Below are 17,312 nucleotides of genomic sequence, written 5' to 3' on the forward strand. Positions count from 1 at the left end.
GACTGCATTTTCATTTCATTTAGTCCACTCAGTGTAATGTTTTAATGGTCTCCATAACTTTGCATAACTGCATAAGAAGAATAACTTTTTGCACCACAAGTCACTTCATAAGTTCAAATTTTTAGTCACTGAAGGATTGCCAGTACAACAAGGTTGCTCCAAATGCATCCAAGTAAAAGCAATGAAACCTAATGTCTTGCTGCAGTGAAATGTCAAGCTCTAAATCTCAGCTAACACAGCACCCTGTACATGCTGTCACCCATGGGTTTTCTGACCATAATTCATGCAAGTTCCTGCAAGCAACTGCCAGAAAGCTCAGAAACAAGTAGAATGAAAGAAATTTAATTACGAGCGATACAGGAAAACAGAAGCACCAATGAAAAATACAGCCTGCTGCACAGCATAGCAGTGATTACATATAACTTAGAGACAAACTTATATACAGGCATTTTGCCAAGGATCAATCCCCCCACAGAATACGTTCAGAACAGAAACATAACGTATAGCAGTAGCCTTATTGCAGTTGTGCATTCCAAGAGATTCTGTGACCAGGACACCCTTTGTCCTAGAAAAAAAAAAAGCGAAGTGCAAAACGCATACAAATATGATGAACAGGTCTTTGATGCCATGGCTTTAATGTTGGCACAAATGTTTTGATGAACAGTGATGGAGGCCATGTCTAAAAGCACTGTCTGAGAACATCAGGCACTCCCTACAAAGCACACCTCACGATTCAGCTCGGTTGTGGCAATCAGAGAACTTCCACATCATCCAAGGCAGCATTTTGCTGCTTGCTTGTTCTCTGCACAAAAAATTTTTGGTATGCATGTTCATCACTCGAGTCTCACTATTCCACCAGCAGCCAAAGACTGAATGCTGTCTCTATGCTCTTTTATAACTATACAATGCTGCAAAATAGACTTCCATTCTTCATTTGGATGGCTTTCTACATGCGCAGTTTTATGCAAAACAAACTTGTGCGCAAAGGCTATGTACATTAGTCTACAGCAAATGTACTATGTCATATATACCAACTATATAACAACGTAGTCTCCAAACTGCATGACTTCTCGAAAAGCCTTTTAATGTATATCACTGGAATGATTTCGGGTACACAGGGAGAGAGAAAAAAAAGAATAAGACAAAACTTTCACCGGTCTATTGTAACAAGCCTCTACAGAAAGACATTGTGACAAAAAAAAGCACACATGCTAGCATGCAGGTCACAGAGAAATAGAGTACTTGAGAGACAACTGCAACATGTCTGGAGCTGCTACAGAGTCAAACACAGTCAAGATCTGAACTTTACTGCTCTCACCTAAAGGTTCAATACTTTTGAGGTCTCGCACTATGAGGTCTTCTCATAAACATCCGTGGATACACCACAATAAAAAAAAAATAGTGTTTTGAGTTACAACTTGCAACTCATTATCTGAAAAGTATATGCCAGGAAAAAAAATGACCAACCTCAGGCTACCACAATGCGGACTTTGTCGGCATGGGGAGCATTACATATGTGCTCATCTACAACTGTGCCCACAACTAGCAAATGGTTAAAGAAAGACCCTATCCTTCCATCCGCCTTTTCAGCATCTAATGCACACAACCATGCAAGGACACTGTCCGCAAACACACTTCAAAATGGCTGCCACAACTTATGTGAAAGCTAAACTAAGTGTGCTACATTGAAGATCCTTCACATGAAAGCTCACTATGCTTGCCTGGCAGTTTCATTTAAGCTTTGGTGAATCTAGAACGGTGATTATAAAGGACATAGCTGGGCAAAAAAAGCGAACTCAGCCTTATATTGAAAGAACCAGTTTGAAGTTTCACATTCTGATCCTAAGCTATAGTTTGAAAGACATCGTAAACCGAAGTTGTGTACAGAATTCCAGGAGGACCAGGGAGTTTCAGGCCTGTACATGAACTAAACACACAGAAGGGAATGAAACATGAAGGTAATCTGGCAAGCACTAAAGAGTCTGGCACGGGTCTGAACACAAGGGGAAGGAACACGACAAGTGCGCTTGACAAATGCACTACCGGAGTGGAAGCACCAGCCACAAGCCATTTCTGAAGAAAATGTACCAGGCAAAACCAACTGTGTTACACTGCAAATCTCCAACTCTACTGGACATTTTTTTCACCACTCGGTGGCAGGCTACTGAGCCAGGATACGTAGTCACTTTGGCCAAATGTGCATAATTTCCTTATCTTTGCCTTTTTGTAAGGGCAGAGCCTGCATTGAGATTTTAATTTTACAATTTAAAAAGAAAAAATATCTTTCTGGACGAAATGTTTTCTCTTGTCTGCGCAGTTCACTCAACATTCTTTGGCTGCAGTAGTTAGTACACATGAACAGCACTAAGGCCGGACTAAAGGAATGAATATACATTTTTATAAAGGACATAAATAATAATAAAAAAAAAGCTTCTGGCTTTCAAATGGATCTAAAAAGCACTCAAGAAAATCTGCATACAACCATACACACACACGCATGCACGCACATATACACTGACAGACAAGACCAAGAGCCTCCTATTTAAATTACTAGAAGTAGTTACAGCACTGCCCTTGCCAGTCTTGTTTTTTTTTTTTTTTTTTTTACAAGCATTCACCTAGCTGCGCAGGTCAGAAGTTGCATGCAAAATGAGCATTGGAAGGGAAGTGTGTGCAAAGAAAAGCTCATATTCAACAATACTGTGTATCCTCAAACAGCCTTTTATGAACACTGCCATGAACACGGATCTACTGGTGGCTACAAGGAGCGCATGCCTGGCACACCACATTGTCACATCCCCAGAGGGTGCAATTTTGTTAGCAACAGAGCAGCGAGCCCCCTCTCTTAAAGCAGCACTTCAAAGGTGAGGGGACCAGACAGGAGGAGAGGAAAACAGAGCCTAGATGACAAGTTCTGACTCTGCAGCCAGCTGTGGTGTCACAAGGGCTGTGGTAAGCATTGCACGATGGTCGGCCGGCAGGTGCCCTCCTGTGCGAGGCACCACTAGGCGGGCACTGGGCGTGGCTGTCACGATGCGCTCGGTACTGGGGCCTGAAAGCCGCCTTCCTAGGATGCGAACAGCAGAGTACTTAGCTCGCTGGTAGGCCTCCAGAACACTGATGCCGAGCAGCCTGCATAACAACACACAACTTGTATTGCACAAGTAACTAGCCTCGCCAAAGCGGGGGCTGATAAGAATGAGAGTCTCTTGCACCTCTTTACCTTATGAAAACCCTAGGCTCTGCTCAAGTGAAACACTGGCCAAATTAAACACCTCACAAGTCAAAGTACGCACAAAGTTATATTGCTGTTTCAGTAAAACACAGGAGCTAGATTCTTTAGGCACCTTTAGTTGTGCAATAACAAATATATTCTTGGAAGCATGTTAATTATAATGTAAAATAAATGTTTAAATGAATTTTCTTTTCAAAAAGAATTCTGTTGAAGCTGAACCCTTGATTCAAAAATTATTGTGAAAGGAATTTGTTACATGATATATTATTATTGGAAACAGTGCTGTAGATGCATATTTTGTAATGCATGGGGTTTGGTTGTATTCAATAGAAGGGTGTCCACAGTCATTTGTAAGGTCAACTGAGCCAGTGAATAGAGATTTGTACTGAAAATGTCTTCCTAGAAGGGTTGAAATGACACTTACTGCTAACTACTATCACTTATGCAGCTCTTTGTGTCAATACGACTACCTTAAAAGAGCAATAAAAGGGAATACTGAACCTAACTAGCATGAGTTAGTGTTCCAATGTCCCAAACCTGTCATTTTTACTCAAAACAGAGCCTTGATAAGCTAGATCACAAACTGAAAGCCTGTAGCAATGCTGCTTGAGGATTCCGCAACTGTACGACTGGGTCATCGCTTTCACAATCGAGACTTTTTTGATAAGAAAAGAAAGTACCCCCAAATAAGGAAACCAGAGTGGCGAGTTCTACAGAAATACAGGTCGTTCACTTCACATTCCACACTGCCAGACCACATGAAGCTGACGTGCACAACACCACCCAAAGTGCAAGACAAGCACAAGCTCTCGTGGTACTAGTTTCTTTCCAAACAGTGAGGCCTATATTAGCAAGAAGGGTGATAAAGAGGGCTTCACAGCAAAACAGCAAGTTTCCTTTTTGGTCGTTTTCCCCCGACATGTTGAGAGCTCCACCAATTTATTTCATTAATTCGAGGGATGATACCAGAAGATAATTTCACGAAATTGTAATCGTACATAGTCGTACATTACTTTCTAGAAACCGTCCAAATGTGTGCAAACATACAAGTGGTTCAGCTACGGGGCCATCTGACACCAGCAGCAATGGGGTGAAGCACTCAAAAGCAGCAGAGACAATGAAGAAGTTCCGGCTACTCTAACCTTTGCCATTTCCAGAGTGGATACGTTAAGAAGTTTGCACTAAGAATGCAAATGTCTGCAAGTCTATAAGCATCACAAAAGCTCATCAGACTTTGTGCCAACAAGCACTAATCATTCTTTATAAGAAGTAAGAGCATCAAAAAGTACTTTTATAGCAAAATTTGTCATGCATTATTTAAATAATATATACTTTTCCTTGATATTTCTTATAACAATGAAGCTCTATTGCACCAGATATGCCATTGATGACCATGAAACAATACAAGAACTCTAAATATGCTCTAAATTTTCACCAAAACACCTTTTTAGTGGTATGGGTTTGGTCATACTGCAACATTACATCAAATTAAACAGCACACCTTCAAAAGTGGTGGAACCAGAAGCGTAACCCAAATGGTTGCAGAGCACGGTTGCACCTCAACACATACCAGCCCCCCAGCTGAGACATTTTTTCAGCTGTAGCAAAATACTATTAATATTTATTAACACCCCCCATACACAGCCCAACCTAACCAGAAAGCTGCACATCTACGACCATGGCAAGCAAGTGACCGCAAAATGCCTGTCTTCGAGATGCATAGAGTCAAATTTTAGAGACTGTTGCCACGTGAGTTCACCTATTTGACACAGCAGCCCTGGCAACTGCAGTATTGTTAAAATTTAAAAAAAAAAAAAAAAAAAAAACCATGCAAGCACAAAGAAACCCTTCATAACATTAGTGAAATGAAAAATGCAAACCAAAATTGTTGCTTCAACTTTTATTAATGATTGCAAGGCTTTTTCAAATAAGCCTCCAAGCAACAAACTATTTGTCTGCAACTGAGCCCACGTTTCATGGACATGCTGAAAGGAAGGCGGTTTGAATTTTGAATTTACGCACCGCAAGCAAACGTATTCGACAAGCAGGGCCAGGCCAACAGCAAGGGTGCGGATGCCAACGTTGTCAAACACCTTGACCACCAAGCAGGCACCTGAAACTGCGCTGCCCATGATGACTAACACGGCGGCAGTCTGCAGCCAATGGGCTGTCGACAGGCCACTGGGCAGCCACACCTCGCCACGCTCCAGCTCGTACTGCACATACACAACACACATCACCAAGTGTGCTACAGAACTGCTCAAACATAAGAACTATTTGCAATAGCAGTAAGCCATAATTAAAACCAGAACAGTGCACACTTCGGTGCAGAGTAGAGACATTTGCGATGCGAAAAGCATTGACGAATTGAAGGCAAAATTTGTTTTGAATACGATTAACATTCAATTCAATGCGCTGCCTTTTCTTTCGCTGGTCATGTTTACACGCTGCTTGCTTCCTGTGTAAAGCAGAAACCTAGCCTTTAAAAATTAATGCAGAAATGAATTAAAATCAAATGACAAAATCTCCGCAAACTGAGCGCGCGCTCACGTGCACGCACGCACGCACGCGCGCACGCACACACACACACACACACACACACACACACACACACACACACACACACACACACACACACACACACACACACACACACACACACACACACACACACACACACACACACACACACACACACACACACACACACACACACACACACACACACACACACACACACACAAGAAATGGAAACAACATCAAATTTTATCAGCAATTAGGCCTACAGCAATTTGATATACAGTGATGCCACTGGCAAAATGTACAACCTTCAGTGCTCCAAATACAGAAATCTAGCATTCATAAATTGAAGCAGGAAAGTGTTAATTTAAATTTATATTAATTTCACGCACTAGAATTTTAATTTGGAGCAAATGTGCTGACGTGTGGATATCTAACTTCTTTCGCAAGGCTTAGGTTTCGTTATATGGAGTACACTGGGTTGGCTGCACTGAAAAGCTGTCATGTAACGCAGTTTGAGAAGGAGCTTTGAGGCCAAGTAAAAAAGCTGCCAGTGCAAATATTTGGGAGGTGCCAGTGGCAAACACACGGCAGCCACCAGAACTGAATACCTGATAAGTCTTCGCTAACAGATATGGCAGCCCGGCAAAGAAGAGTCGAAAAAGATGCAGAGAAAGCATGGACGCCTTGTTTGGTGCGTATCGGTTGACTGATTGGTTAGGGAGTGTAGCAATTGGTGAATATAGTGAATGAACCAGTGCAGTCTAGACAAATAATCTCGTGTGTGTATTGCAGAGTTTGAAAACATGTGATGGAACATGTGGCTGGTACTAGAGCTACAGCATCATCTGACATTGCACCAGATGCGTGTAACAGTGCAGAGATTTCTTAAGACGGAGGATGTGTCTTCCCGTGATTGTGGTGCTCTGCGACAAGAAAAACTTCTTAAGAACGATGTACTGCAGGGTGTCTAGCAAACAACCATTTTCAAAATCCTCGACTTTTCCAGGTTTTCCCTGATTATTTCAGTTCATATTATCCCGACGAGTGAAGAGACTTAATAATGAAGCTGCTGATGATAATGAGCATAGACAAATAATTCTTAACAAAATGCTATTAATCATATTCTGCAATTAACAATAGTGAAACATTAGTGTTAATGGCCGGCAAAAACGTCAAAGGTTTACTGAAAATTAAAAGCACACTGATGCCAGCCTTGGAGCACGCGAAAGAGCATGCGAGCTATCCACCCCGCTAACAGCCGAGCCAATCCAATCCAATATGGCTGCATGAACATGCTTGGCATTTTCCAGGAACCACAGCAGCATAACTCGCCGATCGCTTTTGCGCTGGCCGCAGCCGGTGCGTTTATTCCTGCCTTTTGTCGCGTATTACTCTGCGCAGCGCTTCCGCATATTTTATCGAGTGTCCACCTCCCGGGCGTATTGGTTCTTTTATTCTGGCAGCTCAGCTATGCACTGATGTCAAAGTAATACATATATCGTGCCTTGCCTTGCGGCGCGGCCGAGTGCTGGCAAGGCAGCATAAAAAAATTCTGCATCAATAATATACTTGCTCTGCGTCAGCTTAAAAAGAAAATGCACAGCAAAATATAGCGTGCCCTTTTCCACGACATGGCAAAATTTTTGATAGTTTCCCTGATATTTCAGATTTTTCCCAGTGCATAAAATTTTCCTGACAATTCCTGGTTTTCCCGGTTGCTAGACACACTGTGTAGGGAAGACTTCAGAAGAGAACATTCGATACGAGGCAGCTAGATGGTTTAAGCGATGGCAGGATGCTGAGGTACGAGCATTAGAAATGAGTAACTTTTAAATCTCTTCTACATATAACTGCCCCAATTTTTCATTTATGCCAGCTGGTTCTGTCACATTTTATGTGCAGTTGGGCTTCCCTCATGTAGAAGCAATAAGGCTTAGCTGCCTCCTTTTCCCTGTGAGCCAGGCCAGTATTGTTCAGGCCCTTGAGCTGGCTGTAACAATCCTTGCTGGAGTACACATAAAGACTGCATTATCTCTCCCCAATCTTCCAATTTAAAACAAATAGCAGAGCATCAGTGCCACCATGCTGCCCAACTGGAACGAGTGGCGAAGAGCAAACATAGGACCTCAATGCAGTTGCACCCATATGGACGGGCTCATTGCACTTAGCAGCAGTTTTCACCGTCAGCTATGTTGCCCAACATTATCACAAACTGACTTTACGAAAATGACTGCCACTTATTGGGCCAAAGAATCTGACTGCACTGTGCAGAATGCTGTATGCATGTTGCCACACAAACGCGTAGCGTTGGTCCCCACAAGCTGTTGCTTGCCAGCATTCAGCAAAGACGATATTCTGATATTCTTGCAGATGCAATGTGCTGTATATATAGAAACTGCCATATTTGAGCACGTGAACAACACCGCCAAATTACCGTTGTGTTATAAATAAGAGTAACCTTTAATCGGTTGGCCCATAGCAGGCCTAATCAGCCGGCCAGTTGGAATCAAGCCGACGAAAGTGGTTCTCAAAACATGCAAACCTGAAGATGCACTCCTCATGTTTAAGTGAGAGAGAAAGGGAGAGTGGCTCGAAGCACACACCCAAATTTCACCATACCAATGATGGACTGCATGTACGGCATGAATACTACACCACTGATTTTCGCCACACTGATTGATGCACTGAGCTTAGCCCTACCAACTCTTTTCATAATACAAATACCTCAAGTATCCAATTTCAAACGGCCCTGTCAGTGTCAGGGGGAGAACAAAAGGTCATACGTAAGCTATGGCCAGCAGATGACGAAATGATAACGATCCATGGTCTTCAAAATGACACTGTAGGCAACGAGCTCATGGAAAAACTCTGGACCATGGCAGCACGACTAGCTTTGGGAGCCGCAATTGGATGCAGCACTTAAAACTACCATAAAACGCCGACTAATCGTCCCATCTTGTGTAAGCGCTTCCCACCTTTTTTCTGCTAATATCAGATTTTCATGCACTACCAAGTAAGCGCCCTCCCTTTTCCAGAACATTGCAGGTCCTGAGAAAAACATTCTTTTTGAAATTTTTGTCTTTTGAGTCTATGTGCATATCCAAGCCAACATGGGAGCATTCTTCTTGCCCACCCACCCATGTGCCATTTCACTACTGGACAGCTTCGAGGACAGCTGCAGTTTTACATCTTCGAGGACAGCTGCAGTTTTGCATGCAGTATACATTGGTACAGCATGCAATAGACGATGCATGTCATCCGGAAGCCCTGGCTCAATGCAAGAATGTGTATTGAATGCTTTGCGAGTTTTGAACAATACTCAGATTCTGATCAGGTCAGATTCTGAAGAATACTTCAGTTTTTACAGTGACTAACAAGACAAAGGTCACAAAGAAGCAGTCTTCACAAATCAGTTTCGCTCAAACAGTGCAGACTGTATTGCACACTTTCAGTGGCTGCCACCTTCATCAGTCGCCATCTTGAACACTTGTATGGAGCCGAGTGAGGACTCCCCTCATATCATTTTGCTCGATTTTACTCTAAGTAGAGGAAGGAGGCTCTTTCAGTATTTTATGGCAGTCATAATATTGTTGCACACCTTGCCTGCCTGTGTCTGCCATTGCTGTTGTAACGATAAGGGAATCAAAGCTTAACTCTGCCAAGTGATTGCTTCATAGGTGCAATACACCTAACAGCATTGCAACCCCAAAGAGAGGGTGAAACACTGTTGTGTGAATTAGCTGCTCTTCAGGTGTACGCATGACATAGGGCTTGGAATAGAAGTCTTCTGCACTGCATCCTACTTCCCCCTCTAGAGAGGCCGTGACGTCACGGTAAAGGAATTTTTTCTATGCAGGAAGGCTAACTTTCAGAAGTTCAAAATGGGTGTATAGGGCATCAAAACAATGAAGGATTACAAAAAGCAATATTAATAAAAAAAAGTTGTGCTGCTACACTTCCAACAGGACAGTTCTGAGTGCTTACTCCAAATGGCCATAGCCATGAAAGCAACATAGAGGAACGTAAAGCAATAGTGAGTTTCTGGTGCGAGGTGAACATGAACAGAGATTGCTTGCAAATAAAATAGATAATTTCCAAATATGGACACAGGTACTTCATTAAAACAAAAAATAAAAAGCTTTTTCACAAAACACAACCCTGGAAGAAAATAGGTGAAGAATGAGATGGCTGTCTGAGATGCCACCAAGTAGGATTACCCCAAGGTTTCATAAATAAACCCATACGAGGACACCGCTTGGCACAGTGAAGCAACAAGACATGACGCTTTCATCCTCCACATTCACCTGACTGACTGGCGAAGGAGAAGCACGTGCATAATGACTGCATAATGAATTGTGTGGCCTACACCAGCCCTTCACCTGTCAGAGAGAGGGACCAATCGATGCCGTTTATGCAAGGTGCATCATCACAGAGGTGTGGATGCCATCATAGAACAAGAGGAGGTTTGGCTCTTCGAAAAGGAGTCTGAAAAGACTTCGATTTGAATTTTTGCTGTTTTTTGTGGCATGCATCAATGTAGTATTTTGCAGAGATCATCTCCAACAACTGACCGAAGCAGTAGGCATGTTTGTTTACAAAGTACAGACTCTGCTCCGTGGCCCTTTAAAACAAAGCTTCAAAGTTACTACAGGCAAAAACTGTGCAGTATGACGACAGTTGCTAAAAAAATAATGCACATAGGCCACTGTTCACTTGTTCTGCAATGCTCTACAAATCCTGTCTGAGTATATCAAGTCTCTTATCCCTGTGTGTAAATAAAAACATTACTGTTGGCACCTGCTCACTTTCTTTACCAACATATTCACTGCCAGCCATGGCACAGAGCAATGACGGGTTGCGTGGCGCTATGCACCATTTCAAAATTCGTAAGCGCTCACACTGTGTTGGCTCTCATTAGATGTCAGTGCATTAGTCTGTTGTATTAGGCATAGCACTACCATGCGTGCATTTGTTGTGAAAACGTAGATGACCCTTCCAGAGTGAAAACAAGACAAATGCTATGACATGATTGATATGCTGTAACTAGTTAACTTTGCTTTGGAAACACCTCAGTGCTCGGATATAAGTTCTGATGAACTAGAAAATATGTAAAATATTTATGCTTAAGAAGTTTAGTATTTATTGTGTGTATAAACCAAATAGTATACACAACCTATCTGCTGTTTCAACACTTCACACTCATACAGAAAAGAGAAGACAGTTATGCTATGTATGAACTAAATCCACAAACTATTTGAATTTTGAAAATGTGCACATTCACAAGAGAAACATTACGATTAAAGAAAGGGTGCACACAGTAAAGCGCACCATCTTCAACAGACCTAGGACTAAAGCAAGATTGGTGCTGCACGATAGTATACCGTATTTACTCGCATAATGATCGCACTCGCGTAATGATCGCACCCCTGAATTTTGAGGTCACAATTCCATTTTTTAAATTCCCCGCGTAATGATCGCACCCCGAACATGGAGCCGCCTGGTGGTTGATCTGCAGTCATCCCGCAGCGAATGCATTCCGACGAGTTCCCAACCTAGTCTAGTAACGTTGGAGTTCCCATGATTCCATGCTTTGCGGCGTTCGCCATTTTGCAATTCGGCAGCGGCGTAGCGTGCTTTGTGTTTTTGTGCGAGTTTATGCCATTTCACCATGGGGCGGTATGCCAGTTACACCGCCGCGTTCAAGCTCAAGACTGTCGACTATGCACTGGAGCATGGCAACCGCGCTGCTGGTAGGCATTTCGGCGTGGACGAAATGAGGATACGCTACTGGAAGAAGCAGCGTGAGAAGCTGATGGCTACGAACAAGACACGGCGGGCTTTCCGTGGACCCAAAACGGGCAAGTTCCCTCGTGTTGAGGAGGCGGTCCTAGAATACGTGAGGGACCTGCGCAAGGATGGTTGTGCAGTGTCATTAGAAATGATACAGACGCAGGCGCGCAGAACTGCCAGGAAGCTGGGAATCGCCGCAAAGGATTTCCGCGCTAGCTCCGGTTGGACGACTCGCTTTATGCGACGGAATGGACTTTCCCTGAGGCGGCGGACGTCGTTGTGCCAGCGGCTCCCAGCCGCGTATGAAAGCAAAGTGATAGACTTCCATCACTTCGTCACTAGGCTTCGCGAAAAATGCGGTTACCTCATGTCGCAAATTGGAAACGCCGATCAAACTCCACTGACGTTCGACATGCCCCGGAATACAACTGTGAACGAGAAGGGTGCTCGGAGCGTCCTCGTGAAGACGTCTGGCGCAGAAAAACAGCGATGCACAGTCATGCTTGCTGTGACGGCCGACGGGCGGAAGCTGCCACCATACGTGATCTTCAAACGGAAGACTATTCCGAAGGGAAACTTTCCCCGTGGCATCCATATACGTGCACAGATGAAAGGGTGGATGACTGCAGACCTGATGGTCGACTGGATCAAGACTGTTTGGGGAAGAAGACCAGGAGCATTTCTGCTTCCCTCGCTTCTGGTTTTGGACAGTTTTAGGGATCACCTTGTGGACAGCGTGCGTGCCAAGCTGAAAGAGCTGCGCACGGACATTGCAGTCATTCCTGGCGGCCTGACTTCGCTGCTGCAGCCTCTCGATGTGTCTTTGAACAAACCGTTCAAGGACAACGTTCGACAACTTTATGCTGAGTGGATGGCGATGGGCCAGCATGATTTGACGCCGAGCGGAAAGATTAGAAGGCCATCCGTGGAGATGCTGTGCTCGTGGATCACAGAAGCGTGGAGCAGTATCCCCGACGAGGTAGTGGCTAAGAGTTTTAAGAAGACAGGCATATCTAACGCTTTGGATGGAATGGAAGATGACTTCCTGTGGGATTGTGAAGATGCTCGCAGCGACGACACTGCCGTTTCCGATGAGTCGTGCAGCAGTGAAAGCGAGGATGGCGAGGATTCTGACTTAGATTAGAGTACTGACGAAAAAAAATAAATGGGCATTGTGCACTTAATGTGCGTGTTTATTGCGAAGGTAAGCCTTACTCAGCTTTTATTTTTGGTTGTAATCGAGATATATGTTCTAAGACGTCTGACCTGCAACTTGTTTGCGTTTTCGGTGCTCAAAAATGTTTTGTAGAAAATTTACCCCGCGTAATGATCGCACCCCGAAATTTGCGTCAGTATTTAAAAAAAAAAAGTGAGATCATTATGCAAGTAAATACGGTAGATATTTTTCATATGGCTGCCAAGATAAACACGTATCCCATGCATCTTGGTACTACTGCGCTTATGCATCATCTGCTATGCTCGTTGCATGTTAATGCGGAAGCTGCCGGTGAAAGATGCATGCAAGTAATGAAAGCCGTCTAACCAATAATAATGCAGCCCTTTTGATGCATGGAAGCATGATGCATGAAGTAATTCTACTTTTACATCCTATTACCAAGGATAAGGTCTGGCTATTTGCCCCTTATGTAATGTCCCTAACGGGACCTTTAAGGGTTAGTAACTGATGATGAAGATGACCGCGAAAAGAATGTTTACGATAGCAACATGTAACCACATATATTATGGTGAGGCTACCCCAAAAAAAAAACCATAAAATAATGTGCCTCTGCCCGTGCCACTAGGTATAACGGGCTTAACATGTAACCACAGTTGATACAACACGGCTTATGTAATACCATGTTATACTTTTTATGTTATGCCTCTCACCCCGCCGGGGTGATGCAGTGGCTATGGCGCTCGACTACTGTTCCCAAGGACACGGGATCGAATCCCGGCCCCGGCGGCCGCTTTTGGATGGAGGCGAAGAGCAAGGCACACGTGTGCTGTGCGATGTCAGTGTACGTTAAAGAACCCCAGGTGGTCGAAATTTCCGGAGTCCTCCACTACGGCGTCTCATAGCCTGAGCCGCTTTGGGATGTTAAACCCAACAAACCAAACCGTTATGCTTCTCACAAAAAAACAGCATTCTGGCGGCTCTGTTCGTTATTCTCGATACAACAAAACTTCAATCTATTCCAGTTGAGTGCCTTGAGAAGTATCAACTATATTCTCCTAACCTTGGCATCCACTTTTGTCACTATACAAGATAACTGCACATTATATTATATAATATGCACTGCACAAGATTTTCGCACCTCACCATTGCTAAAATAGCACAACCATTTCCTCTCTAATAAATATTGCTATATGTATTTGTAAACATCATGCTTGCACAAAACAAGGGTGATGGGAGATGACTGTGAAAGGCCTTTGCCTGGGCCAATGCTGCTGTAAAAAAATCACCGAATTAACAAAGTGCAGAGTGGTACTGGATCCTTGCATTTGTTTAAATGCCTGCCTGTTATCAGAAATATTCCAACAACATTGACTGTATCAGCATAGCAGGTCTTACTTCATCTGCTTTTGGGTTGCAATTCCTGTTGCACAGAGGTTCCATCAGCAGCTCCTATTCAGTCTTGCCGTGCTTCTACACATAGAAAGACTGGATATGTAGCACTCATGTGAGGTGCACGTGCTACAGTACCACTTTGGACTGCTACAAGGCTCTAATAATATGCGCGACTATAAGCTCCCATGCTCCGGCTCATACAGATTGAGGTCGTGCACACTTTGAGAATACAGCTATGCAACATCAGATTGACTGATATGCAGTGATGATGACTATAAGCAACATTAAAATTCAGCAAATTCAGCAAGTAATTCTTATCATATTAATAGGTCTAAATGATATAATTTTATATTCAATTTTTGGTTCTTGCCTAGGCTTCTGAAGTGTGAAATCATATTTGCTAGTGCTTCTTAACACACAAGGGACATTAGAAAGAATGCATATGAACATGACAGACACGTCTGTCCTGTTCATTTGTATTCTTTCTAATACAAATGTTCCCTTGTTAAGAAGCACTAGCAAATACGATTTCAAATGCTTTCCAACTCGCCAAAGTTTCCACCTTATTCTGATGTGTGCACATGTGTGCAATGCCTGACAATGCATGAACATCACATTGAATTTGTATGTAAGGCCATATTTCAAGGAAGTTAACGTATAAGGATAATATTTGGCTACTTTGTCACTACCCATCTAAATTCATTATTGTACCGCATATCTTTTCAACAAATTCCATGCTAAGTGTCATTACAATGCCTAGAGGTTACCTTTCTCAATATAAATGCCACACTTTGGCATCACCTTTGAAAATCATTGCTACTAATGATGGTAGTGGCACTTACTTCTTCATTGCAGACCTTGCAACGGTTGCTATCCGAATTGCCAGCAGACTGTAAAAAAAGAAGATGCAACGCTTTTTGTAAAAAAAAAAAAAAAAAAAAAAAAAAAAAAAAACACTTCCATTTGGCTCTGTTAACACCAGTGCGTAGTATATTTATTATAATATACTAGTAAAACAGAAAACACAACTTTATCTGTTCCGTGGCTGTCACAACTATACTTACCAGTGCGACGAATACCATGTGGCATGCACTACGCCGCAGTAAAGTAAATTGGCCCACCACGATTTGCAGAATAAATGGCAGCTTCATACATTTTGGCACGACGTGAGGTGAGGTGTAGACGAGTGCAGCATGAACATTGACAAAAGCAGAATTATGGCTCGTAAATGCAAGGAAATATCACTTACAAGCAGAAAATGAGAAATGGTGCGGTCCCCATTTCTGAAGCCAGTTTCTCATTGGAAAGAGATTTCTTTTCAAGTTCAGAGATTTTTCGTATTGTGTGATTGTTAATGTTAGTTTTTCGGTCTTGTCAAAGGAAACTGGCAACGCCGATCAGACACCCATCAACTTCGACATGCTGATGAGCCGGACAGTCAATGAAAGAGAAGCCCGCAGCGTGCTCGTCAAAACTACAGGCGCCGAGCAGCTGGCTATCACGGCAGATGGCAGGAAGTTGCCACCCTACGTTATCTTTAAGGAAAACTGTGCCGAAGGCAGACTTCCCAGCAGGCATACACGTACGAGCTCATGAGAAAAGATGGATGTCGGCCGACCTAACGGCTGATTGGGATTGGACTGTCTGGGGACGGCGACCTGGCGCCATACTTCTCCAGTCTCTTTTCGTGCTCAAGTTTTTGCGGCCACCTGGGAGAGAACGTACGGCGGGAGCGAAAGGAGTTGTGCACGGAGATTGCCATCATTTCGGGTGGACTCACTTCGGTGCTGCAGCCCCTTGATGTTTGTGTGAATAAGCCGTTTAAAGACGTGTACGCCACTTGTACACAGACTGGATGGCCCAGGGAGGGCACATGCTGACGCCGACCGGCAAGATTAAGAGGTCATCTGTTCAGCTCGCATGCTCCTGGATAATGAATGCATGGCACTCACTGCCAGCTGACCTGATTTCAAAGAGCTTCAAAAAGAGCGGAATCGTAAATGTGCTGGATGGCAGAGAGGATGACCAGTGCTGTGAGCACGATGTAGAAGTGGCCAGTGATCAGGATGACTGGTCCAACAATTCTCTAACGAAAAAATAACGAAGAGTGAAGTGTAATATTAATAAAAATGCTATTTGTATATAGAGCACGCGTAATTAACTGCAAAAGGTAAGATGCTAATGCATTTTTCTCGCATTACAATGAAAGCTCGTTAACTCGAACCTCGATAATTCAAATTTCCGGATAATTTGAACTACACTACTTGGTTCGGCCAAGCTCCATAGAGATATGTGCACAAAAAAGCCAGTTAATTCGAATGCGAGTCGGTTCCGCTACGGATATTTCGAACTACGCGCCACCACGTCTGGGCAGCTTGGCACATAGCACGTGGCAAAAAAAAAAAAATAATAATAATGCACCTCATCGAAAGAGCGACACAGAGGCTGTGCACGAAGATGAAACAAGGTAAAACCATGCAAGAGTGGGTAAAGCTAAAGCTGCCTAAATGGCACCATGACCAGCCGGCGGCCGGCAGCGGCTGCCTGCTCTCTCTTCCACGCAACTTCTGAAACTCTCAACTAAATACTCGTTGCTTCGAGCCCTGCTAATTCGGAAATATGGATAAGCACTGTCGGCTTGGTCCCAGCCAACACCCATGAAAGGCTATGACTTCGGACGGGTGCTACGGGTTGGAAAAAACGATTTTTCTTTCTTTTTTTTTTTTCTTTTTTTTTGCGACAGTCTTTCATCCTTCCACCCATCAGTTGTCAAGAAAGCACGCGGGTCAGCCACCATCATGATGCCGGCTTTTAGTGTCGTTCACTTCGAAAGGCGTTTGCTGCTATTGTGCGTAACAGTTAACGAGGTTTGCACAACCGGACAAGCGCTGGCACTCTGCCAAGTTTGCTTCGCCCCTTGCTAGGACAAACGATGTCGCAGCTAAGGCCAGCTGCGCAGCCCCTTCGTCAAGCTCTGCCAGCGTTGCCTAGCAGCACTTAAGAGGCGTGCGACTCCTCCTCATTAAAAAAAAAAACAACCTCCATCCCTTGGATCCCCAGCCGAGCGCTTTACCACTGTGCACGCGTCGTGAAACGCTCTTCATAATTCTGCTTGCCTACCGTGAGGATTATAGTGGGATTCTGCGAGTGACGGATACTGCACATGGCACGCAATTTGAAAGTACCAAAGACTAA

At 43.7% G+C, this 17,312-nt stretch overlaps 1 protein-coding gene across 3 annotated transcripts in view; it reads right to left on the reverse strand.

The window, feature by feature from the left end:
• Window positions 1-326: 326 nt before the first annotated feature.
• Window positions 327-17,312, reverse strand: part of LOC146202405 (uncharacterized) — a 60,403-nt gene continuing 43,417 nt past the window's right edge. For all 3 annotated transcript variants that reach the window (XM_084588155.1, XM_084588156.1, XM_084588154.1), the window contains exons 12-14: window positions 14,960-15,007; window positions 5,258-5,451; window positions 327-3,132 (exon numbers count right to left, since the gene is read on the reverse strand). In XM_084588155.1, the coding sequence (XP_084444281.1) occupies window positions 2,901-3,132; window positions 5,258-5,451; window positions 14,960-15,007 (474 nt within the window). In that variant the 3' untranslated portion in view covers window positions 327-2,900. The remainder of the gene's footprint in view (window positions 3,133-5,257; window positions 5,452-14,959; window positions 15,008-17,312) is intronic.

The sequence above is a fragment of the Amblyomma maculatum genome, chromosome 1, assembly GCF_055883805.1.
Source record: "Amblyomma maculatum isolate TAMU_Amacu chromosome 1, ASM5588380v1, whole genome shotgun sequence".
NCBI lineage: Eukaryota > Metazoa > Arthropoda > Arachnida > Ixodida > Ixodidae > Amblyomma > Amblyomma maculatum.